Genomic DNA, 24,456 nt, shown 5'->3' with positions numbered 1-24,456 from the left:
GACTGGAAGGGAAGGAACAGGTCGGAGACACTCTGGGGAGAGAAGGGCAGTGTGTGGGGAGGGGTCAGCTCCAGACTGAGCCCGGATCTCTTTCTCAGTGCAGTGATGGTATCCAGGGCAACGGGGCCTGTATATGCCAAAAAGCCTTCAAGGGCATCGCCTGCCACGTCTGTGCAGATCCCAACCGGCATGGAGAGCAGTGTGAGGAAGGTCAGAATCCCCTGCCCAGACAACCCTGCCTGATCTACCCCAGAGCCCATCCCTTCTCACCCACAGGAGCGGGGTCTGGGCCAGAGGAAACGCTAGAACAAGGGGCTCAGAGGGAAAGTCAAGAGTCTTGGGCTTAGTTTGAAGCAACATCTTCTAGGAAGGATATCGATGAGTTAGAGTATTCCTGGGAGGGCAACACTGCCAGGGGACCAATAAATCAGCATTTAGTAAGATGAGGGTACAAAAAAGGACATAATACAGGCCCTGCCCTCAAAGAGCTCAGAATCTAATGGGAGAAACAATGGCGTGGAGGGGATAGGATGAAACCACCCCCTTGAGATCGGGAGTTTCTGAGCTGATTTCATCTTGCAGAAAGAGATGATGAAATAGAAAATGAGGAGAGTTCCCCATATGCTCTTCTTAAATGGTAGTGGACCAGGGAGGAGCTCCCATGTCTCCTTCCCTCTGTCCCCAACCAGAGGGAGGAGTAGGGGCAGGGAGCTGGGGTGGGGAGTGGCTGAGGAGAGGAGAGTTTCCAAGTTGATTTTTCTCTTACAAGAATGATGAGTTTGTGGAGATGATAAAGTTCAGGAAAATAGCCCGATGGGAAATGATGAGCACTTTTTATCCTTTAAAGAAGCTGGAGATGTTTAGCCTGCAGAAGGGAAGGTTTAGCAAAGACATGATGACTGTCCTCAAACATTGGAAGGGCTGTCATGGGGTCGGATTTCTGCCTTGGCTAAGAGGGACGACTGAGGAGCAACCAGTAGAGGTAGTAGAGTGGCAGATTTTCGCTTGATAGGTAAAAAAGACTGAGTACTACTTAGAACTATCCAAGGGGGCAGGTAAATAGCTCAGTGGATTAAGAGTCAGGCCTAGCCATGGTTCAAATCTGGCCTTAGACACTTCCTAGCTGTGGGACCCTGGGCAAGTCACTTAACCTCCATTTCTTGCCCTTGCTACTCTTCTGTTTTAGAATTAATGCTGGAAGGTGTTTTAAAAAATTTAATTGGGGGCAGCTGGGTAGCTCAGTGGATTGAGAGCCAAGCCTAGAGATGGGAGGTCCTAGGTTCAAATCTGACCTCAGCCACTTCCTAGCTGTGTGACCCTGGGCAAGTCACTTGACCCCCATTGCCTAGCCCTTACCACTCTTCTGCCTTGGAGCCAATACACAGTATTGACTCCAAGATGGAAGGTAAGGGTTTAAAAAAAATTTAATTGGGAAACATTTAATAAAACCAATTTTTAAAAAACCAGAATACACCGTATTAATTCTAAAATGGAAGGTAAAGGTTCCCAAAACCCCAAATATCCTAAGATGCCTTGAGAAAGAGTGAGATCCCCATCACTGGAGGTCTCTTAGTAAAGACTGGATGGCTACTTGTCAGGGCTGGCTGCTATGGAGAAGGCTTCTGGTCAGTTATAAGTTGGCCCAGATTCCCACTAAGGACCCTTCCAGTTCAGAGCCTTGGGACTCTTTGGCTTAGGCTGAAGCAGGAGGATTTCAGTCAGACACAACTTCGTAACTCTGTGTGTGCCGGGGGGTAGATGACGATGGAATGGGGGCCTGGAAATCTCCAGCCCACGAAGTCAAAGGGCAGGTGTGGTTCACACATAGACATATGTACACACACATCTGCACACACCTGTTTGAACGGGAGAGAGAAGAGAGACAGGAAGACCTCTGGACCAGGTGAAGCAGACATCACCCAGAGGCCCATCACTTACCCTGCTTCCTGCTTCCCACTTGCCTTGGACTCTCCATTTATCCAAGGGTATCGGGTAGGGGTAGGGACGCTCCATCCATTGGAGGTGACGGTACTGGGGAGTTGGGGAAGGGGACAAATTCGGGGTGGGGGAGTTTCTTTTTCATGGCCCTCCTTCCCTTTCTCTCCCTTCCAGAATGTGGATGTGTCCATGGTATCTGTGACAACCGCCCGGGGAGTGGGGGAATATGCCAAAAGGACACATGCACCAAGGGCTTCACCGGCCCCTTCTGCAATGAGTCCTTGGCCGATTGTAGCCCCGCGGGCCTGGCGCAGTACTGCCACCCCCTCGCCCGCTGTGTCACCCTTCAAGGACGTTCCAAGTGAGGCCCGCCCCATCCCTGAGCCCATTCCACGTCCTGTCCTCCTCCAATCTCCCGCTCGCAGAGCCTGACTCTCCTGTTCTCCCCCTCTCCTCAGGTGTGTCTGTCCACCTGGCTTCCAGGGAGATGGCTTCTCCTGTAGCACCAGACATCCCTGTGACCAACCAGACCGAGGCGGTTGCTCCGAGAATGTCAGTGTCCTTCCTAGTCCCTCTTCCAGGGTGGGGGAGGGGCAACCCCAGCCTCTCCCTGCTGAGCTGGGGGGACACAAGGGCTCTGGGGGGGGGGGGGCTGCCCAAAGAGGGGAGGGATGTCTGTACAGACAAGAGCGGCTGGACCTGTCCAGGGGGAGGTGCGCGGGTCAAACCCAGACTGGCGAGGCCCCTGGGCTGCAGCAGGGCTGTGGAGGTCCTTCTGTGACTCAGAAGATTCACTGCGGCTCTCATAGGCCCAGTGTGTCAGGAGCCCCTCGGAGCCCCATCAGTGTGTGTGCAACAAGGGCTGGAAAGGAGATGGCAAAGACTGTGTCGCCATTAATGAATGTGAGCTGGAGACGCGGGGCGGCTGCCACGCGGAGGCCCAGTGCCATTATATCGGGCCCGGACAGGTAGGGACGCGGCCATGACAGCCCTTCAAAGATGCTCTCCTGAGGTCTTCCCTGCCTCCGGCTGACCAGGGCCGGGAAGTCACACCATCTGCAGCAGGTCCAGAGGCTCAGGCCCCTGCGCGCTGCCCATCCCTGCAAGAGCAGGACTGTACGAATACAGGGAGAAAATCAAGGACTAGGACAGGGCATGTTCTAAAGAGCCTAGAACACAGGACGTCTGCGCTGGGAGGATTCTTAGAACTGAGCGAGCCCAACCCTCTCGTTCTATAGAAGAAACAGGAGCCCAAAGCAGGGAAGAGACCCAGCCAGTGCCCACAAGTCCGCGGCAGAACGCGGGGCTCTGCTTCCCCCTTCCAAGCCTGCATTCTCCCTCCAGCAGGAAGCTACCTCCCTAAAGCTAGCTGGAAAGGCCAGGAAAAAAGGCCTCGCTGAGCCCCAAGAACTGGGCCGTAACCCATGTAGGCAGCCTCCTAGCAAAGGGCGAAGGAGAAGGATTTGGATAAGAAAAGGGGGGAGGGAGAGAGAGGCTTCCTCATCCCTTTAAGAAGTCTGGGGTGTTGGGGAGAGGAGGAAGGGAGGAAGAGGAGATCCACCCTGATGGGCCATTACTGCTGCCCTTCTAGAGTTCCTGTACCTGCAAGCCAGGCTTTGCCGGGGACGGTTACCAGTGCAGCCGCATCAACCCTTGTCTGGTGGCCAATGGCGGGTGCCATGTACTGGTGAGCAGAACGGGCCTGAGGCCTGGAAGACTTTCCCTGCCACCCTGGCTCTTGGGTAGGGCTGGGGCTAGGCTCGGTGATCAGGGCAGGGTAAGGCTTTGGTTGGGGCACTTGTCCATTCCTTCTGGATCTGTGAAGCCCCTCTTGTGAGTAGGATCCTGTCTGCCTCCGTCTTTGCCTTTTTTTAAAAAAACTCTTACCTTCCTTCTTCAATCAATACTGTGTATTGGCTTCGAGGCAGAAGAGTGGTAAGGGCTAGGCAATGGGGGTCAAGGGACTTGCCCAGGGTCACACAGCTGGGACGTGTCTGAGGCCAGATTTGAACCCAGGACCCTTTCAATTTAAAGCAAGGCTTCTTATCCTTTTTTGTTTCTGAGACTCCATTTCTTTCATCTGTATCATAGGAATAATAAGACATTATACCAGTTGCTACACTAGATAAAAGTGAGAAAACCTATTCTTAAAGTGGCATAGAAATGTGAGTTACTCTGATTTCACAGAAGGGAAGATTCTGGCTTCCGATATAGGTACTCTTGAACCAGAGACTCTTTAAGGTCCCTTTCAGCTCTGGGCATCTCTGTGAGTCTCTGTGTCTCTTCATCATGGCTCTCCATGTCCCCAGGCCACCTGCCGGCCCCAAAGGGATGGAGGACAGCCAGTCTGTGTGTGCCCGGACGGCTATGGTGGAGATGGCATCGCCTGCTACGGGACCGTCTTGGAGGTGAGTGGGCCCTCCCTATCAAGGTTAGCTTGGGGGGGAGGGACCTTGGAGCTGGGTGGAGGGAGGGTCAAAGCTGCTCATCCCTCCCCCCACCACGATCTGCTCTAGCTACAAACCATCCCTGCCCTCTCTCTAGGAGCTAAAGAGGAACAACTACTTTGCTGGGTACTATCAATGGATTAAGGTAGGATGAGGCGAAGGCATCCCCTGAGCCCAGTTTAGCCCCCTACAGTAAACTCCAGAATACAGCCTGGGTCAGGCCCAGGGACTTGTGAGCCAGCCTTGTCCAGAGCCTGGGAGCGCAGGGGGCTTTTCTAGATGTAGTGTCTGCCCTGGCTGTCCTGGGGAGGCTGGGAAGTGGCCTCAGCCCTGACCCCTCCGGTGACCTCCACATGTGCTCTGGCCCCAGAAAGCTGGCTTCGCCCTGCCCACCAAGGGCAACTTTACGGCCTTGGTGCCCTCGGAATCTGCCATCCAGAGCATGAGCCCTGAGGACAAGGCCTTTTGGCTGCAGCAGCAGCAGTTGCTTCACCTGCTCAGGTATGGGGGGAGGGATTTCCTCACCTGGTCAAAGAGCCATGGATCATAGATAGCACTTGTAAAAATGGAGATTTGAATCCCAGACTTCAATCCCCGGAAGTCCTTGGTATTTCCCAGAATTCCCTATAATCTCACCCGAGTCTCCTCCGAGATCACAATTAGTATGTAACTGGCCGTAATGCCTCCCTCTCCTCTAGGCCATTGCAATGATTCAGCAAGTAAACTAAGCTAAGCGTGGGGGATTTTGAATGGGCTGATCAACCATGGGTACATGGTTTTTATTTTGTATCTTCTCTATTCCTTGATTTCTAATAATCCTTAATAAACCTCATAAAATATAATAATTTTGTTACTAGATACTAATTTAATTTTTACACACTATAGACTTAGAGTTGGAAGGGACCTTAGAAGTCATCCATTTTGTAGATGGGGAAACGGAGGTGATGAACCTTCCCAAAGATCATACAAGTGGTGTCAGAGGAAGGTGTGGACCCAAGTCTTCTCATTCCAAATCCAGTATATGGAAGTAGTGACTGGGTCTTGGGACAGCTACGTGATGCAGTGATAGAGTAGAGGGCCCTTGATTCAGGAAGATTCCTCTTCTTGAGCGCAAATCCAATTTACTAGCTGTGTGGCAAGTCACTTTATTGTGCTGGCCTCAGTTTCTCCATCTATAAAATGAGCTGGAGAAAGAAATGGCAAACCAATATGATTTCTTTGTCAAGAAAACTTCAAAGGGGTCACAAAGATTTGGACATGACTGAAAACAACTGACCAGACAATTAGGTCTGGAGCCCTGAATGGGCACTCATCTCCCAGAGGTGTCTAAGGGGCCCTTCTATATTCCCTCTCCTCCTCCCAACCCTGTTTCCTTTCCCAGAAGAAAATGGAAGGTCACAGGTGCTCAGACTCCTGCCTTGGGGGCCTACGCTTGCAGCGAGAACCTTTCAGAATTGTTTCTTTCCCAGTTTCTTCCTGTCCTAGTCTTTGTCTTTGTGCTTTCTCTATCACTGAGGAAGCACCCACCCTTGTAATCCTTTGGTCTTCCCCCCTTCCCCAGGTCCCACTTTGTCCCAGATGCTCTAACCATTAGGCAGCTGTCTGACCTCTCAGGGCAGGAGGTGGTCACCCTGAATCCACCCACACGTTGGGAGATCAGCAACAGCAGTGGGGTAAGACCCAGGCCAGTTTGGCTGATTAATAACTTGTAAGTTCCCCAGGAGTCTGAGGTGGAAAGGCAGGGTGGGCCTGGAAAGAGGGTTAAGACAGGCCAGAACCCTACAGGGAGCCTCACACAAGGAGCCTGGTAGAGTGCTTTCAAGTCGAAGGGAAAAATGAAGGCCAGCACTCCCAGGCACTGCCCCCATTCTCTCGCTATGGGAACCCTGAATTCCATGGGATGTAACTGAGATCCCAGGCCCTGGTGCTAATGTACAGGCATGCCTATGTGTGTTTTCTGTCTGTCTGTCTGTCTCTCTGTTTCTCTGTCTGAGTTTTCTTCAATGGCTTTTCCTAGAAAATCACCATTCAAAATGTGAGCATGGAGGTAGCTGACATCCTTGCCACCAATGGGGTCCTGCACATCCTCAGTAAGGTCTGTGTCTCTACCCCTGCCAGCGCCTCCCTCAAAGAGGGCACAGACTATGTGTGCCAAGCTCTACAGAGCTCATTCTGATTCCTGAGCTAGTTCCTGTCCCTACACCTGTCCAGCGGTCACTCCTAAGCCAGCTAAGGCTATTTGGTCCCCAGGTACTGCTGCCATCTCGGAAGGATGTCCCACTTCCCCGGCTGAGCCTGAGACAGCAGCTGGATGCCATCCCCTCCTTCAGCATCTTTAAAAAGTTGTTACTGGTGAGTCATACTGGGGGTGAGCATGGAGGAGAAAGGAAGGTATGAAGGTGGCCTATGTGAGCGTGGGAAAGAGTCCTGGATTTAGAGTCAAGGCTTTGGCTTAAATCATGGCTTGGCTTTCAAGGAGGAATTTCTAACTTGGGATTCATGAATTTAAAAAAAATAGTATTGTAAAATTGTATTTCAGTATAAATGATTTCCTTTGTAACTCTATGCATTTTATTATGCATTTTAAAACACCATTTGCCAGATTGCCAAATGGGTCCATGAAACAAAAAAGGATCAGAAGCTTTGCTTTAAAATGAAAGGGTGTGTGACTTCTATTCCTTTCAGCTCTAAGCCCATGATCCTTTGTCCACATTGTCTATGATGCTTTTGGCCCTCAGAAATAAGTGCCCAGGAGGTTTTGTCTTTAAGGAGCTTCTTCCTTGCCTCCAAGCCTGTAAGCTCAGATCTCTAGGGTGGTGTTGGCAAACCTATAGCACATGTGCCAGAGAGGGCTGCTCCCCTCCCCCTCTCCACCATGCCTGAGGACATTTCTCCCATGACCCGCCCCTCTGTCCAGCAGCCAATGGGAGTGCTTTCTCCCTCCCCATCTGGGTAAGAGGATGGCTCCAATGACATGGGAGGATGCAGTTTGGGTACTCGGGCTCTAAAAGGTTCACCATCACTGTCTAGGGGATGTAGTGACCAGATAATTCCAGGAATGTTGGTGGAAGTGGGGGCAAGAAGAGAGGGTTAAAAGCCATGGACAAGGCTTCATGGTATAGTGGACAGAACACAGGCTTGGGAGTCAGGACACCTGGGTTCCTGTCCAGTTCTGTAATTGACCCTATGTTTGATCTAAGGCAAAGTATTTCCCCTCTGTGAGCCTCCAGTTTTTCCAGCAGTCCAATGGGCACAGGTAGTATCTAATGTTCCTCCAGTCGGCAGGTCTGGGCGTCTAAGCCCATCATTAGATATGGGGGTTTGTGGTGGAGAACGAGGCAAGGCTTTGCCTGGTCATTCCTCCCTGGGCCACGCTGAGGTCAGCCTCTGCCTCCTTCTTCCCAGCAATATGGACTACTGGCCCGGATTGAGGCCGCTACTGCCTACACCCTCTTCGTACCTGCAAATAGCTCGGTGGAGGATTACTGCCTGAAAGCCAATCTGAGTACTCTGGTGAGTGAGCAAGCTTGAATTCAGGACCAAGTGCTGGGGGGGGGGGGGGGGGGGGCGTCCACTGCCAGAGAAATGTCGGGGGGAGGGGCAAAAAGCACGTGACTCTACCTGTGCGTTGTTCAGCGGAATCTCTACGGGTCTCAGTGTCTCCATCTGTAAGACAGGGAGACTATTTACAGGCTTGTCGTGAGGATCAAATGAGACACCACAGAGTGCTACAGAAATATTAGCCGTCGTTGTTGGGCCAGGGACCTCTCTGTGCGTCTCTGAATAGGAGCGCACTAGCGAGACATACCTGTGCGCTTGCCCGGGTGGTCCGCGGTCTGAAGCGTGGGGCATCCCCGCCTCCCTCTGGCTCTTTTGCTGCGAGCCCTGCCCTCTCTCCCTCCAGGACCTAGAAACCGTGAAGCGCCACGTGCTCCTAGGCGAGGCTCTCACCCCGGAGGCTATGCGACCCGGGATGCACCGGAATTCCCTCCTGGGGACCTCCTATGAACTCGTCTTCTCGAGTGGCCAGGGGAGCCAGGTGAGTGCAACTCGCCTTCTGGCAGAGCTCCGCCCACCACGCCCCACCTCCACCCCTAGAGGCCCCTACCCTTCCCCCTCTCCCAGGCCGTCCGAGAAGCCCAAGATCCCGGGCACGTGCTTAGAAGCGGAACCCCGCCCCAATTAGCCCCGCCTCCTTCCCATCCCGGGATCCCGACCAGACCTGGCTGGAATGGAGTTGGAGGTGGAGAGGGGCCCGTTGGGAGCCAGGCTGCAGACCCTCCCTTTCTCTCCCGATTTCTGTCTCCCACAGCCCCTCGTGAACCGCGTCCCGGTAGTGGGCCCCACGCTGCAGCCCCAAGGGGGTGTCGTGCTCCAGTTGGGCGAGGTCCTGACTCAAAGGCCCAACATTTGTCTCCGCTCGCACATAGAAGGGGTCAGGGTGAGGACTGGGGTTCGAGGAGGGGTCGAGGGACTCACCCACACCTGGAGAGAGGGTGGTGCTGCAGGTCTGCCCAAGCTCCTTCTAGCCTGGGTGCGTTAGCGATGGACGCTCTCTCTGACCCCTGTATCTCCCATCCTGCCTCCTGTGGGACCTACAGAAGAAATGTAGCAGCTGTGAGCGAAAATACCGCTGCCCTTCCGGCTACAAGAAGATGCAGGTGATTGATGGGGACGGGAAGGAAGGGGGCCTCCTCACTGCCTCAGTTCTCCCTTCTGGGCTGTAAGCTTGTCTGTCTGACGTGTTGGTCTCAGCGGCTTCTCTCCCTCCATGTCTCTGTTTCTGTCCCCGATGCGCTGTCTCTTGTCTGTCTCTGTCTGTCTTTCTGAGTCTCTCTTTGTCTTGTCTGTCTCTGTCATTCTCTGACTCTGTCTGTCTGTCTGTCTGTCAGTCTGTCTCTATCTCTGTCTCTCCTTGCTGTGTCCAGCCCATTACTAGATAGATATTGGGGGGAGGCGGAGGTCAGACTTCCAAAGCACTTATTCAGTTGACTGTCCCAAGCTCTCTGCTAAGAGCCAGGGATAATAAAGAAAGGCCAAAGCAAAAGGGTGGCCCTCAAGAAGCAGTCCTTCTGGGTTAGAGGAGACTGAACTTGAACCCAAAGCCCAGGCTTCTCGACTGCCTCATAGCTAGGGTCTCGGAGGCCGTGCTTAGAAAGCTGGGAAGCAGAGGGCCTCAGGTACACACTGAATCCCCCAACACCAGGACTTCCAGGCAAATGCATAATTTCTCATTCACGGAAGTTCCTGGGAACACCATGTCCTTGTCCTGGGACTCCTGAATGAGGTCAGTCTGGCCCCTGGGAGCCTAGAGCTCCAGTCTGGTCTTGTCTCTGTCACCCATAGCTCCCAAGGGTTCCGGGTTCGAGTAGGGAGCTGGAAATGTAAGGGTGGAGAGAGACAGCCGTGAGGGAGGGAGGGAGGCCCTGGCTGCTGACCCAGTTGCTCGAAGGCAGGAACCTAGAATGACAGCTGTAGCCCTCCTCTCTTCCTTTTCACTCCCTGGCCTGGCTCGAGCATCCCAGCCTTTCCTGTGTCTGTCAGTTCTGGCAAGATTGCCCAAAGCGGAGGTGGAAGAGCCAACCACTTGGCTGCTCCTCCCTGTCAGGGTCCATGGGGTGATAACCCTGTTGTGAGGGGGGAGTGTAGGGAGAGAGCCCAGTGAAGTTATTTCCATGGTGAGCTGCTCCCTTAAGCCAGAGAACATTAGGCAAAGTTCCTCAATTCTGCTCTTTGGGTCTCTCAAACCTAGAAGAAAGTCAAGCTTGTGAGAGGTTTCCTCATCTGGGCTCCTTGATGGTGCCAAAGAACAGCAAATCCAACGAGTTCTGACACTGAAGTGAAAGGAACAAGAATTCTGGACAAGTGTCCAGAGAAGCGGAACTCTCCATCCTTTTCTGTCTCTTCCTCTGCATCTTCCTGTCTTTACAATAATAACAACAATTCATATTTACATGGTGCTTTAAGGTTCCCAAAGCCCTTTGCATACATGATTTAATTTGATCTTCACAACTCTGGGAATTCGATATTATTATCCCTATTTAAGGAATTAGAAAATTGGGTCTAAGAGAAGAGAAATGATGCACCGAGGGTCATATAGCACAGAAGTATCTGAGGCAGGATGTGAACTCAGATCTTTTTTTCCTTCAATTTTATTTTATTTTTAGTTTCAAATTCTGTCCAGTCCTTCACCTCATCAAGCAGGCCAGAAGTTTTTTTGTTTTTAATTACAAATATGAAGTCATGCAAAATGAATTTTCATGTTAGCTAGAAAAACAAGAAAAAAAACAAAAAAATATGGTTCAGTCTGCACTGAGTTCCTCAGTTCTTTCTCTGAGTCCTTTGGAACTGTGATGGGTCATTGTACAATTAATTATCCTTACAATGTTGATTTGACTGTGTACAATGTTCTAGTTCTGCTCACTTCCCTTTGCATCAGTTCATACAGTTCTTCCCAGGTTCCTCTGAAACATTCCTATCAGTATTTCTTACAGCACAATAGTATTCTATCACATTCATGTTCTATAACTTGTTCATCCTTTCTCCAATTGATAGGCATTCCCTCTGTTTCCAATTCATTCCCAACATAAAAAGGGCTGCTATAAATATTTTTTGCACATATATATCCTTTTCCTCTTTTTTAAAAAATCTCTTTGGGGGTATAGACCTAGGAGTAGTATTGCTAGGTCAAAGGGCATGCTCAGATCAATAGCTTTTTGGTTCATAAATGCTTCTAATTCAAGGATTAGTGCTGTTTCCTGTGATATCTGCCTCTCTCTGGTAACTTTCTCTTTTGTTTTGTTCATAAGATTTAAAGCAGGAAGGGACTTTAAAGATGATCTATGGACCACTAAGTGGCTCAGTGGATATTAAGCCAACCCTGAAGACAAGAGCTCCTGGGTTCAAAGCTGGCCTTGGACACTTCCTAGCTGAGTGACCTTGGGCAAGTCATTTAATCCCCATTGACTAGCCTTTACCACTCTTTTGCCTTAGAACCAATATGTAGTTTTAATTCTTAGACAGAAGGTAAGGGTTGTTTGATTTTTTTAAAGACGATCTAGTCATTTAACAGGTGAAGAAAGGATTCTCTTGTCTCACTTTAACTCTGTCCTAATTTCTCTTTTTCTTGATCCCTATATATCTTTTCCTATTTGTCTCAATTTACCCCAGTCTTTCTGTTTTAGTACATTTCTCTCAGTTTATCACTGTTTCTGTTCATCTCTGTCATTATTTCTGTCTGTAGATTTTCTTTCTGGGTGTATTGCTTTTTCTCTCTATCTTGATTTGTTGTTATTTTTGGTCTCTCTCCCTCTCTTTCTTTTTCTCTCTTTATCTCTGTGTATCTCTCTCTTTCTCTCTTGTCTCTGGTTCTCTCTCTCTCTCTCTGCATCTCTAGCTTGATATATCCTACAATTTGTCTCTTTCTCTTTCTGTTTATGTCCAAGTTCCCCTCCTAGCATCCTCTGACTGAATACCTTACCTCCCACTTTGGTATTTCTAGAATGCCCCACCAGAGAGCTGTTTCTACATATCTAATGGAATCCGAACCATAGGCTGCTACTACACATGCATCAAGAAAAAAGAGGTTTGTTCCAGGGCCTCCCTTAATGCTGTAATCCAAGAGGAGAGAGGGCAGTGGCTGCAGCCAGCCTTGGGAAGTAGAATAAGAGATAGAGGACCCACGGGAAGAGCCCAGATCGGGCCTGGGATTACAAAGATAGTATCTAGAAGGCAGACTTGTCACTGCGGAAAGCTAAGGAATGGCTAAAGACAGGGGCTTGGAACCCCCATCATAAGCCCTGGGTTGAGAGTCAAAAGACCAGGGCTTCCTGACAAGCCTTTGCTATTGTTTTTTTTTTTAACTAACTCTCTGCGCAACTTGGGACCAGTCCACGTTCCCTTTCTGGATCTTAATTCCCTGTCCTGCATGAAGTGGATGGACTTGACAAGTGCCACCTTGAGCTTACCATCCAGTTATAGTGTACCGACCCCCATTTGCCCCCAGATGCCCGACTGCTGTCCTGGCTACTTCGGAACCCTTTGTGACCCCTGCCCTGGGGGCGCAGGCAGTAACTGCTCAGGCCATGGGCAGTGTCAGGATGGCCGCCTGGGGAATGGAGAATGTCGCTGCCACGAAGGCTTCCATGGCACTGCCTGCGAGGGGTGTGAGCTAGGGCGCTATGGGCTTAACTGTGCTGGAGGTAAGGGCCAACAGAGGGGCTGGGGTGAGTAAGAATCCTCCCCTTCCTGGGAGGAAGACTCCCACTGGGACCACATTGGGTGGATGCGCGTGTGTGAGTGAGGTCTAAATCACACCCCGGGACTTCCTTTTTCTCACTTGTGCAGGAAATTGGGGCAGGCCTACAGGGCTCCCACTCTGTCCCCAAAGAGTTTGAATGATGAGGTATTCTTCGCTTTGATCTTAGCTTTCCCATTCCTCAGCTGATTGAGAGGAAGATTCTTGGCAAGGGTGGGAGAGAGGGAAGTGAGGATGGGGATGGGGGGAGGTGAAGTTGAAAGGATTTGTGCCTTGATGCTAAAAGGACTAGGCAAGAGGAAGGGGAGCCTTCATTTGTCTAGGAATGTTGGTGACCACCAGACTACTCTCCTTCCTTCCTCCCCTAGTCTGTAACTGTGGGCATGGAATATGCCAGGATGGGCTGCTTGGGAATGGGACCTGCAGCTGCAATGTAGGCTGGAAAGGCCCCCACTGTGACCAAGGTAAGTGTAAGGTAGTCCACTGTGGTCCTAGATGACTGGGGTCATGGGGAGGAAGCCTCCCCTAGCTCCATCTTGGGCTGCTTCCCCCATGCTGAGATGACATAGAACATTCCCCCAATTTCTTCCTAGAAATCACCGCTTCATCATGTCCAGAAAAATGCGACCCCTTTGCCAAGTGAGTGATATCTGATGAGTGAGGCTTTGGGGTTGGCAGCAGGACTGGATGGGGGAGCCCTGGATCCCACTCTGGAGATCTTCTCTGATCCTGAGACGGGGTCTCAGGGCTGAGGCTGTACCTTCTTCCTTCCAGCTGCATCAACGCCTCCTGTGTCTGTTCTGCTGGATATTCTGGCAATGGCACCAACTGCTCAGGTCCTCAGGATACCCCCAAAGCAGCATTCCCTGAGCCCTAGATATTCCTTAGCCTATGAGACAGTCTTCCCTTCCCCTTTCCCCAGTTCTTTCAGACCTACCCCAGGCTGGCCTAAAGAACCCCATTTCTGGCTTAAAAGAAATCCCAGCCTCAAACTGACCTATCCCCAGTTCCTCCTTTTCTCTCCCTTCCTGATCACTCTCCCTGTCCCCCCTCCTAATTTCTCTTGCCCCTTCCTGTGCTTCTACAGAAGTGGACCCTTGTGTCCAGGATCATGGTGGCTGCTCCCTTCATGCTAACTGCACCAAGGTGGCCCCTGGACAGAGGACATGTACCTGCAAGGAAGGCTATGCTGGGGATGGAGAAATTTGTTTGGGTGAGAAGCCTAGGCAAGAAATGGGCTAAGACTGAAGCAGAAAGGGATTGAGGTTAGACACAAGAAGGGACTTCCTGGTGTGAGAGGTAGGTAGGAGACCCCAGAAGTGGAGATGGGGCATTCAAGGAGTATAAAAATTGAAATTAATCTCAAACAATAAAAATATTATATTTTAAGAGATTTATTAAAGATTATTAGAAATTAAGGAATAAAAGGGATACAAAATAAAACCATGTGCCCATGGCTAATCAGCCTGTTAAAACCCCCAAGCTTACCACCACCATGCTCAGGACAGGAAGGCAAAGAGAGCAGAACAGGAACGCCCACTGAATTTATCCCATCTACAGGAAATGTGTAATGACAGGAAGTCAGTGGGCTCCTGGGAAATGTAGTATTTTTAGGGTAACAGATTTCCAATTATATATTCCCCCCTTGAGATCCATGGAAGACTGGTTTCTCCAATGGATCTTGTAAACATAACCAACTTTTAAATCACAATAATTTGGGGATAAAAGGGAAAAGAAAAAACCCACGATTGCTAGGCGCATTGACAAAAAGCCAGTTAGGGGGCAGTCCCCTTTGGCTTAAGAGTGTACATACAAAACAAGTGCATTCAACCCCACACAGTTCAAATCATGACATCCCAAAGTTCACTATGGATCTTCAGGTGCAGTGTGTGGTCTGTGCAGGCATCTTCATGATGCCTTCTCCAAACAATTCACTTTCTGGATTTGGAGAGGTATCATGTTTCTTATCCTAAAATTACTCTCAAAAAGAATTTAAACTTTACATTTTAGAATAATAATACATTCCCCCCTGCAAAGGATGTTGAAAAACACAGGGAGCATTTAGGGATGCAAGGCTGAGTTATGAGAAATATGAATCAATTGGCAAGAGAAATAAAAAACATAAAAAAATCCAAATAAAAGAGAAAAAATAACTTCTGGATTAAATATAAGGTATCAAAGTCTTATGTGTAAGAATTCTAAGTTAAAAGAAAAACAAACCTATAGCAGGTCCTTGAATCAGGCCCAATTAAAATGATTTAAGCAATTATGCACTTACCCAATCAGTAGCCAGGACTATAGAAAGTTTGCCACACTATGAAAGGCAGAAAAAGGACTAGATTTCTGGGAACCAGGTAGGAGCCAAATTTGAGATACTTGGTAGAATGTGGGACAAGGAAGACGTGCCTTTGATATATGTCAAAACAGCCACAACCTTGAACCCCAAACAAGTTCAAATGCTCTTGTATTGGCTCAAAATTTCATCAATCCCACTGGGATTGGTTGGTCTCTTTGACCTTGTGCTCAATAGTGTAACAGTTAAAATTTAGGAATATGGGGAGACTGAGGCATCTGAAATTAGTTTCTCTCTGCAAGGAGTATTATATTTTTAAAGGTTTATTAAGGATTAAGGATTAAAGAATATACAAGTAAGAAACATGTGCCTAGGCCAGAGGCCTAGACAAAATAACCTCACATCATGGAAGAGACGCCTCTGCTCCAAAACAGAAGTCCAAAAAAAAAAAAGAAAAGAGGCCCCAAAACCTTTGCCACCAGCTTAAATCCTTCCTCAATCTGGGCCCACCTCAGAATTCCTGTGAGATTACAAAGCATTTTGGGGAAGTGGAGCAAAGGCTTGTGGGGATTGTAGTCCTGTATTCGAGTCCATTTTTTACATTAGGCACTATGCAGTTTAGCTTTGTGCTTCTTTGGTACTGCGCAATGACTTTTTGTATTCCCTTCTCCTGGAATCAGACAAAATCATTAAGTAAAGTCCCATAATTTTTTTAAAAAATATTTTATTTGATCATTTCCAAGCATTATTCATTAAAGACATAGATCATTTTCTTTTCCTTCCCCCCAACCCCCCATAGCTGACGCGTAAATCCACTGGGCATTACATGTTTTCTTGATTTGAATCCTCTGTTATGTCCCCTCAACCGCTTTATTCAGGCAGTTGCTTTTCCTCGGTGTTTCTATTCCCACAGTTTATCCTCTGCTTATGAATGGTGTTTTTTTCTCCTAGATCCCTGCAGATTGTTCAGGGACATTACATCGCCACTAATTGAGAAGTCCATTATGTTCGATTATACCACAGTGTATTAGTTTCTGTGTACAATGTTCTCCTGGTTCTGCTCCTCTCGCTCTGCATCACTTCCTGGAGGTTGTTCCAGTCTCCATGGAATTCCTCCAGTTCATTATTCCTTTGAGCACAATATTATTCCATCACCAACATATACCACAATTTGCTCAGCCATTCCCCAATTGATGGGCATCCCCTTGTTTTCCAGTTTTTGGCCACCACAAAGAGCGCAGCTATGAATATTTTTGTACAAGTCTTTTTGTCCATTATCTCTTTGGGGTACAGACCCAGCAGTGCTATGGCTGGATCAAAGGGTAGATATTCTTTTGTCACCCTTTGGGCATAGTTCCAAATTGCCCTCCAGAATGGTTGAATCAGTTCACAACTCCACCAGCAATGAATTAATGTCCCTACATTGCCACATCCCCTCCAGCATTCATTACTTTCCTTTGCTATCATGTTAGCCAATCTGCTTGGTGTGAGGTGATACCTCAGAGTTGTTTTTATTTGCATCTCTCTGATTATAAGAGATTTAGAACACGTCTTCATGTGCTTATTAATAGTTTTGATTTATTTATCTGAGAACTGCCTATCCATGTCCCTTGCCCATTTATCCATTGGAGAATGGCTTGATTTTTTGTACAGTTGATTTAGCTCTTTATAAATTTGAGTGAGTAAACCTTTGTCAGAGGTTTCTCTGAAGATTTTTTCCCAGTTTGTTGTTTCCCTTCTGATTTTAGTTACATTGGTTTTGTTTGTACAAAAGCTTTTTAATTTGATGTAGTCAAAATTATTTATTTTACATTTTGTGATTCTTTCTATGTCTTGCTTGGTTTTAAAGTCTTTCCCCTCCCAAAGGTCTGACAGGTATACTATTCTGTGTTTACCCAATTTACTTATGGTTTCCTTCTTTATGTTTAAGTCACTCACCCATTTTGAATTTATCTTCATGTAGGGTGTGAGGTGTTGATCTATTCTTAATCTCTCCCACACTGTCTTCCAATTTTCCCAGCAGTTTTTATCGAATAGTGGATTTTTGTCCCAAAAGCTGGGATCTTTGGGTTTATCATATACTGTCTTGCTGAGGTCACTTGCCCCAAGTCTATTCCACTGATCTTCCTTTCTGTTTCTTAGCCAGTACCAAATTGTTTTGATGACTGCTTCTTTGTAATATAGTTTAAGGTCAGGGACTGCAAGGCCCCCATCATATGTGTTTTTTTTTTCATTATTTCCCTGGATATCCTTGATCTTTTATTCTTCCAAATGAACTTTGTTATGGTTTTTTCTAAATCAGTGAAGAAGTATTTTGGTAGTTCAATGGGTATGGCACTAAATAGATAAATAAGTTTGGGTAGGATGGTCATTTTTATTATATTGGCTCATCCTATCCATGAGCAGTTAATGTTTTTCCAATTGCTCAAGTCTAGCTTTAGTTGTGTGGAGAGTGTTTTGTAGTTGTGTTCATATAGTTCCTGTGTTTGTCTCGGGAGGTAGATTCCTAGGTATTTTACTTTGTCTAAGGTGATTTTGAATGGGATTTCTCTTTCTAGTTCTTGCTGCTGAGCTGTGTTGGAATTATATAGAAATGCTGATGACTTATGTGGGTTTATTTTGTATCCTGCAACTTTGCTAAAATTGTTGATTATTTCAATTAGCTTTTTGGTTGAATCTCTAGGATTCTTTAAGTAGACCATCATGTCATCTGCAAAGAGTGATAACTTGGTCTCCTCCTTGCCTATTTTGATGCCTTCAATTTCTTTTTCTTCTCTAATTGCTACTGCTAGTGTTTCTAGTACAATGTCAAATAGTAGAGGTGATAATGGGCATCCTTGTTTCACTCCTGATCTTATTGGGAATGCGTCTAGTTTATCCCCATTGCAGATGATATTAGCTGATGGTTTTAGATATATACTGTTTATTATTTTTAGGAATGACCCTTCAATTCCTATGCTTTCTAGTGTTTTTAATAGGAATGGGTGTTGTATTTTATCAAATGCTTTTTCTGCGTCTATTAAGACGCAGAGACTCTCTGAGGGGGGAGGGGCCGCGGCTTCCCGGAGCTCCAAGGGCAGTGACTTTCACTGAGACTCGTATAGAAGGATCCGGCCAGGGGGTTACACTCTCCCCCGGCTCTCTCTGTTTCCCTGCTGTCTGGGTGCCCCCTCGACTGGGTCGGGTTGCTTTCCGGAAGTTGCCTTCAGAATAGCTGGCTGTGAGGCTGTCTTGCCGGCCCTGAGGGTTACTGTTATTTCCAACGACCCTGCTCTCTGAGGGGGGAGGGGCCGCGGCTTCCCAGAGCTCCGAGGGCAGTGACTTTCACTGGGACTCAGATGGAAGGATCCGGCCAGGGGGTTACAATCTCGGCTCGAAGTTTCCCTCTGTAGCCTTGGACTTGGCGCTCCGGGTTGGGGGGGATGGGTCCTAGGACCTTCCTTCTGCCTACCCCTTAGGTCCGAGTGGTCTCGGGTTCTGACTTTTGAGGGGGGGCCGTACCTTTTGATCCAGGTCCAGGTCCAGGAGGAGGATTCCCAGGGTCTATTCTGTTGATTGTTTTGAATTTCGGTGCCCTAGGAGCATATAGTTTGAGATCGGTAGGGAAGGGTTTCCGGAGATCTGAACTTTAGCTTTCTCTAAGCCGCTATCTTGACCGGAAGTCCCCCATAATTTTTTTAAACAATCAATAGCATCATTTTTCTATTCTAAAGCTTTTTGGGGTATACATTTCATTAGGGTAGATATATTTTAAATTTGTATTGCTGCAAGATCAAAAAATTTAAAGAAAAATCTCAATACTGTTGACATGTGCTTCAAATACAAAAAAGGAGAGAAGAAAAAAACTCAAATACTATATTGCATGTGCAAGGAAAAAACAATAATAAAAAATTTAAAAAATAAAAAAATATATAGCTTACAATCAATGACACACTGTGTCAGCTAAGAAAAGGTAGAATATAAAGGTTTCTCACCCAAAAATGAGATCCATTTCCTCCTTCTAACTTGGCCATGAACCACTGTGTGAGTGCAAATGGTTTTCAGAATAAAACAGTAATACAACAGGTATTGCACATTCAAGAAGTATCAAAATCCCCCAAATTATAATAGCCCATTTAATGACAATAGCAAACAAAACCCACTATCATTAGGATTCACATGAGTCTGCTGTATGACATTTAAAAAACAAACCTTAGAAGCTAATGGATACTTGTCACAAATTTTTCAGGTATAGCAGTCTTTTAACCTTGGCTGACATTTTTAAAAATCTATTATTGCCATCATTACAAAAGTGTGGCAGAGGAGTCTAGAAAAAACTAAACCTTTGTACTGTTGATGTTGGGTCTAAAAAGTCATCAAGAATCTAGATCATTCTGGTGGAAGGGTAGAGTAAGATGAAGAGTTACAAATGGGAGATGCTCCCTCTTGGGAGCCATCCAAGGGTACCACACCCTAAGAACAACTTCCCAGCTCTTTTGGTATGAGACTATTATGTTTCATCCATTACATTTTACAAATGTGGAGGTGGGGATATAATTGCACTTCACTTCAGCTACTAAAATGGACCCTTTACCTCTTGTTACAAATAACTACAAGGCAGGCAAGATGATCAGTCAGAGCTATTGAAAAAAAGTCTAAAAATCATGTCTGAAGACCCCTTAAAATAAATTTGAGATATTTTGCTCATTAAATTTTCCAGAGGTAGTTAACCAGGTTGATGGAGTCCATCCATCATCTATGTGACAATTTAAGAAAGACAAAATGGAAGAAAAAGCTGTTTTTATGGGCTTATACAATGATATTTTGTTCAATATATTTATAGGGGAAAGGTAACAATATATCTATTAGTTAAAACACTGATTAAAATGATTCAGTGGAATAGAATAGTATTGATCAGATTAATATATGAACTTAAAACAACAAAATTAAATCTTAAAGCAGACAATCAGCAAAATACAATAAGTTAAGAGACTTTCCTAAAATAATGGAGTCTGAAAAGGTTTAAAAATTTCACATCCAGACTCTTTAAAGTTCCTTCCCTCGGATCTCCCATAGTGAGTGAGAATTCCTTGCTGAACATGATGTAGAGGAGTCCCAAATTGGATGTATCTTAGAAACTGGACAGGCCCAAATGGCAAGGGGTTGTAGGGAGATTAATTTCTCCCCTGAATCTCAGGCAAGATAATTGAAAGGATCAGTGAACCTAGGAATGGTAGGAAGAAAAAACATCCTAAAACTGGAAGCTTTTTGAAATAGGCAGGGTATTGCTCTTTCATAGTGTGCCATGCTTACAATTTTACTTTTGAAAGAGTAAACTTCCTTCCCCTTCCCCCTCCCCCTGGGTAAAATGCTGGGGAGCAGTTTGTTTCCCCTGCCACATGAACAGGGAGTTAGGAGGTTAATTGTTGCTTAAGGAAAACACATCCCAGTTTTTACCAGCTGCCCAGAGAGTGGCTCCAAGGGCTCCCAGTTTGTGAGTTCTAAAGACACAGTGGCAGCTACCAGCAGACCCTAAACATCAGCCAGAGCTGAAGCCAGGAGGATCAAGGGATCAGGAGCAGATGATTAGAACAACTCAGGAGACTGAATTGGCAGCAGTAATGCCAGAAGTAGCATTAAGGAGCCCTGGCTTGGGCAGATGGGCGAGAAAAGCTGCTTATCCCTTCTCCATCAAGTCCCTCAAACTAAAACAGCTGAGCCAATACGGTAGGCTACTGGTAAAAAGTAGGGACTGCAGAAGTAAGGCAGCAGCTCCAAAGAGAGTTCAGAGTTCTCTTGGAGTTTGGGAGTGGGAAAAGCCATGGCAGGAGAAACGTGGCTTAAAAAAATTTTATCTAGGCTATCTTAAAAAATTGAGAATTATTTTCTCTAACTTCTGGTCACCAAATTGTGAAAATTAGAATTAATCACCAATAATTTAAATATTATATTTTTAGAGATTTATTAAATGATCATTAGGAGTAAAAGAATAAAAAGGTAACAAATAAAAAAACCACATGCCCATGGCTAATCAGCCTGTTCAAAATCCTCACTTACCACTACTATGCTCGCCAACAGGAAGCCAAAAAGTGAGCAGGAATGCCTACTGAATTTATCCCCTGTCTACAGGAAGTACTTAAGGATGGAAAGTCAGTGGGGTCCCAGGAAATGTAGTTTAGGATAACAGATTTCTAATTATATAGGATATTGAGCTGATTCCTCTCCTAGGGGGAGAGCAAGTCACACACACAGACTGAAGGGGACAGAAAAACTAGAGATGAGTGAAGACAGGTCCCTAGATCCTTGGAGGCTGGACAGCTCCCTGTGGGAGATAGTGGGGAATGCTGGCCATCTTGCCCCTCCTCTGCCCTTTCTGTTTTCCTTTCCCCCCTTTGATTTACTAGATTTGCTCTCCTCCTTTTAGAAATCAACAGCTGCCTGAGTTGGAATGGTGGCTGTCATGCCAAGGCTGATTGCGTCCCCATAGGATCCAGCAAGGTCAGTGACCTGAGGAATGGTGAGACTCAAGATGACTCTCGGTTGGAATCACCCACATCCTGCCCCTGCAAATACCCTAGATCTCCATCTTCCTTCTAGATCTTGGGATCAGGGCTAGGGTGGGGGGGAATCTACTTTCTTTACATCCGAATCTCCCTGAGGGCAAGGATAGTGTTTCTCTCTGAGAGCAGGGATGCTGTATACCCCTAAGACTAGGACCTCCCTAAGGGCAGGGTCAGTGCTTCCCCCTTGGATCAGAATCTCTCCAAGGGCAGGGTCAGTGTGTTTCTCAAGGCCTGGGACCCTCAACTCAAAAAGCCTGCTAACTACCACTATGTTGGGTGGGCCATATAGGTATCCTGTAATTGTGGAGCTGGTTACACTGGAGACGGAATCCAGAGCTGTGTGCCTTTCAACCCCTGCACAAAGGTGTGTCCCCTCAATCTCCAGCCTTACTCTAGAGAACAAGGAGCCTGAGGTTGGGAAGGGGTCAGAGTTGGTGGTAGGGTCCAGATGTCCCACTCCTCATTCCCAGTAGCCTCTGTCCAAGCATCTGGTCGCCAATCATCCTGATATTGTGAGAGGAGAACCAGGGATTATGGTGGGAGCTGGGCACACTGTTCCCTTGCTGATCTCCATACCTTGTATTTGCAGCTTCCTCAGGTTAGGGGGAAAATAGCTTTGGGGTCCTTCTGGGTCACTCCCCTCTGTTTCCCCTCTAGGACAATGGAGGCTGTAGCCCCTATGCTACATGTAACAATACAGGACCTGGAGAGCGGACCTGCGCTTGTGGCATTCTGACCATTGGTGATGGCTTTACCTGCCGGACCAGGATGGGCTTGGTGAGGCCCCATGTCAGGGTCCCTGACCCCCTGGCGGAGCCTGGGAGAGGTCTGGGGACCCCAACGTCAAAGAGCTCTGGGATTCCTTACTTTTGCTAAGCCCCAGTTCCAGCCTGGAGACACTGTTTTTCTGAAAAGCCTACCCCTATTCCAGAACTTGCTTTCCCCATCTCTCAAATTCTATCCAGGAGAGGAAACAAGATTTAGTCGACATAGTGACTTGAAATCAGGAGGACCCAGGTTCAAAACCTGACTCAGAAACTAGCTGGAAAGCCACCTCAGTTTCCTTATTTGTAAAATGAGAGCATTGGACTGACTTGATGGACTATAAAGTCCCTTCCAGCTCTCAGTCTTTGATCCCGTGCCCCTCCTCTTTCCTCCTTTCTACCGGTCTAAGCCCCACATCTTCCCTAGTAAACCATCAGTCCCGAGCTTAGGACAGACCTTGGACCATGGATATAGGCAGAGACCTAAGCTCTTGGGGCCATAGACACCCAAAGCATGAGCCAGAGTCAGTGGTGTGCTCTCTCTCTCCTCACATGCTCTCACTGCTTCACCAGGAGCTCCTCCGGGACAAGGATGCGGCATTTTTCAGCCACTACCTGATGGTAAGAGCGGATGAGATCTTCCATGATGGATGGACAGGGCCTAACCTAAGCTATCCTCTTTCCCTGCCAGGGCTGGGATCCCTTCCCATAGTTAGGGCCACATCTCCTCCTCAGATCTGGGGCAGCTTGAAGACAAAGGGTATTTGTCTCCTCCCTCTGTCCCCCTTCCACAGAAGGCTTCCTGGAGGTGGGACCTTGGCTTTCCCCCCAAAAATGGTCTGTCTCCTTGAATTCAGGCCAAGGGGGTGGCTGACTCCTTGAGCTTAATAGGACTTGGGCTGGGAGTTAGGAGACTTGGGTTCTAGTCCCTCTTTGCAATGGACTCCCTTCCTCCCCTCTGGACTGCCTGTTTCCCCATTTATAAATTAAGGGTGCATCATGCATGGTGTGCACAGTGATGGTGCTCCAAAGGTCTCCCTGTCCTCTCTCATGACCCCCGGTGTCCATGGCCCCCAGGGTCTTGCATCTGTTCTTCACAGGAATATCAGGAATTGAAGGGAGAGGGGCCATTCACAGTCTTTGTCCCTCGTGAAGATTTGATGAAGAACCTTACCCGGGTAACTAAGAGGAGACCCCACTGGGCAGGGTTGAGCTGAGTTGGGGGGGGACAGAAACTTGGGTAAGGCTTCAGGCCTTCCCCCAACTTCCGCTTCTTCCCATTTTCCTCTCCAGACCATCCTTGGTGGGGTGATTTGGGAGATGGGAGTGGAAAGGAGTTTGAGGAGGAAAAAACCAAAGGAAGGGGAATGGCTGGACGTCTGTCTCAAGGGTGGATGGGCCCAGACCTAATCATTGTCCCCGCTCCCAGAGAGAGCTCTCCATGCTCAACACCCACCGGCAGCTCCTGTTCCGATACCACACGGTGGGGTGTGGGCGCCTGCTGACCCAGGACCTGCTGGAAGCAGGATATGTGACCACCCTGTCCGGCCACAAGCTCCATTTCAGCCAGAATGAGGTGAGGGGGCCTCAGGGAGGGGAGCCTGGAAGGAGGGAGAAGCCTCTGGGTGATGGAGGGAAAGATTGGCTGGAAGTCGGGAGGCTTGGATTTGAGGACCGACTCAGCCACTGACTGGGTGTATGACCTTAAAAAAAAAGCCTTTTTGGGCCTCAGTTTCTCCATCAGTAGGATAAAGGGGTTAAGTTAACTTGGGGCCCAGAAATTATATTTATAGATATATAATTAGTTTTCTTTCTAATCTTATTTTATGCTTAATAAACTTAAATAATAATTTTATTATTATACATTCTATATATAAATAAAATATTTATGCTTAATAAACAAATAATTTTATTATATTATATATATAAAATATGCTTAATAAACTTAAAATAATAAATTTATTATATTATATATAAATAAAATGTTTATGCTTAATAATCTTAAATAATTTTATTATTATATATTCTATATATAAATAAAATATTTATGCTTGATAAATGAATAATTTTATTATTACCTATAAATAAAATATTTGTACTTAATAATTTATTATATTATATATATGATATATAGTATATATAATACATTATATATAATATATAATTTATTATATTACATATAAATAAAATATTCATGCTTACTAAACTTAAATAA

General features: G+C 47.0%; 1 protein-coding gene across 1 annotated transcript in view; it reads left to right on the top strand.

Moving 5' to 3' along the window:
• Positions 1 to 24,456, top strand: part of STAB1 (stabilin 1) — a 75,248-nt gene that overhangs the window by 36,297 nt on the left and 14,495 nt on the right. The window contains 27 exon segments of the mRNA XM_056806274.1: positions 99 to 210; positions 2,113 to 2,299; positions 2,397 to 2,490; positions 2,748 to 2,906; positions 3,530 to 3,625; positions 4,248 to 4,346; positions 4,483 to 4,530; positions 4,756 to 4,886; positions 5,947 to 6,058; positions 6,403 to 6,480; positions 6,636 to 6,737; positions 7,791 to 7,898; positions 8,290 to 8,424; positions 8,698 to 8,826; positions 8,987 to 9,046; positions 11,887 to 11,970; positions 12,391 to 12,586; positions 13,011 to 13,106; positions 13,236 to 13,281; positions 13,417 to 13,478; positions 13,730 to 13,855; positions 21,339 to 21,412; positions 21,767 to 21,841; positions 22,135 to 22,254; positions 22,815 to 22,862; positions 23,342 to 23,419; positions 23,671 to 23,817. Coding sequence (XP_056662252.1) covers positions 99 to 210; positions 2,113 to 2,299; positions 2,397 to 2,490; positions 2,748 to 2,906; positions 3,530 to 3,625; positions 4,248 to 4,346; positions 4,483 to 4,530; positions 4,756 to 4,886; positions 5,947 to 6,058; positions 6,403 to 6,480; positions 6,636 to 6,737; positions 7,791 to 7,898; positions 8,290 to 8,424; positions 8,698 to 8,826; positions 8,987 to 9,046; positions 11,887 to 11,970; positions 12,391 to 12,586; positions 13,011 to 13,106; positions 13,236 to 13,281; positions 13,417 to 13,478; positions 13,730 to 13,855; positions 21,339 to 21,412; positions 21,767 to 21,841; positions 22,135 to 22,254; positions 22,815 to 22,862; positions 23,342 to 23,419; positions 23,671 to 23,817 — 2,802 coding nt within the window.

Source organism: Monodelphis domestica, chromosome 7 (genome assembly GCF_027887165.1).
Source record: "Monodelphis domestica isolate mMonDom1 chromosome 7, mMonDom1.pri, whole genome shotgun sequence".
Lineage (NCBI taxonomy): Eukaryota > Metazoa > Chordata > Mammalia > Didelphimorphia > Didelphidae > Monodelphis > Monodelphis domestica.
Note: the sequence above shows the minus strand (reverse complement) of the source record. Positions and strands in the feature narration are given on the sequence as shown.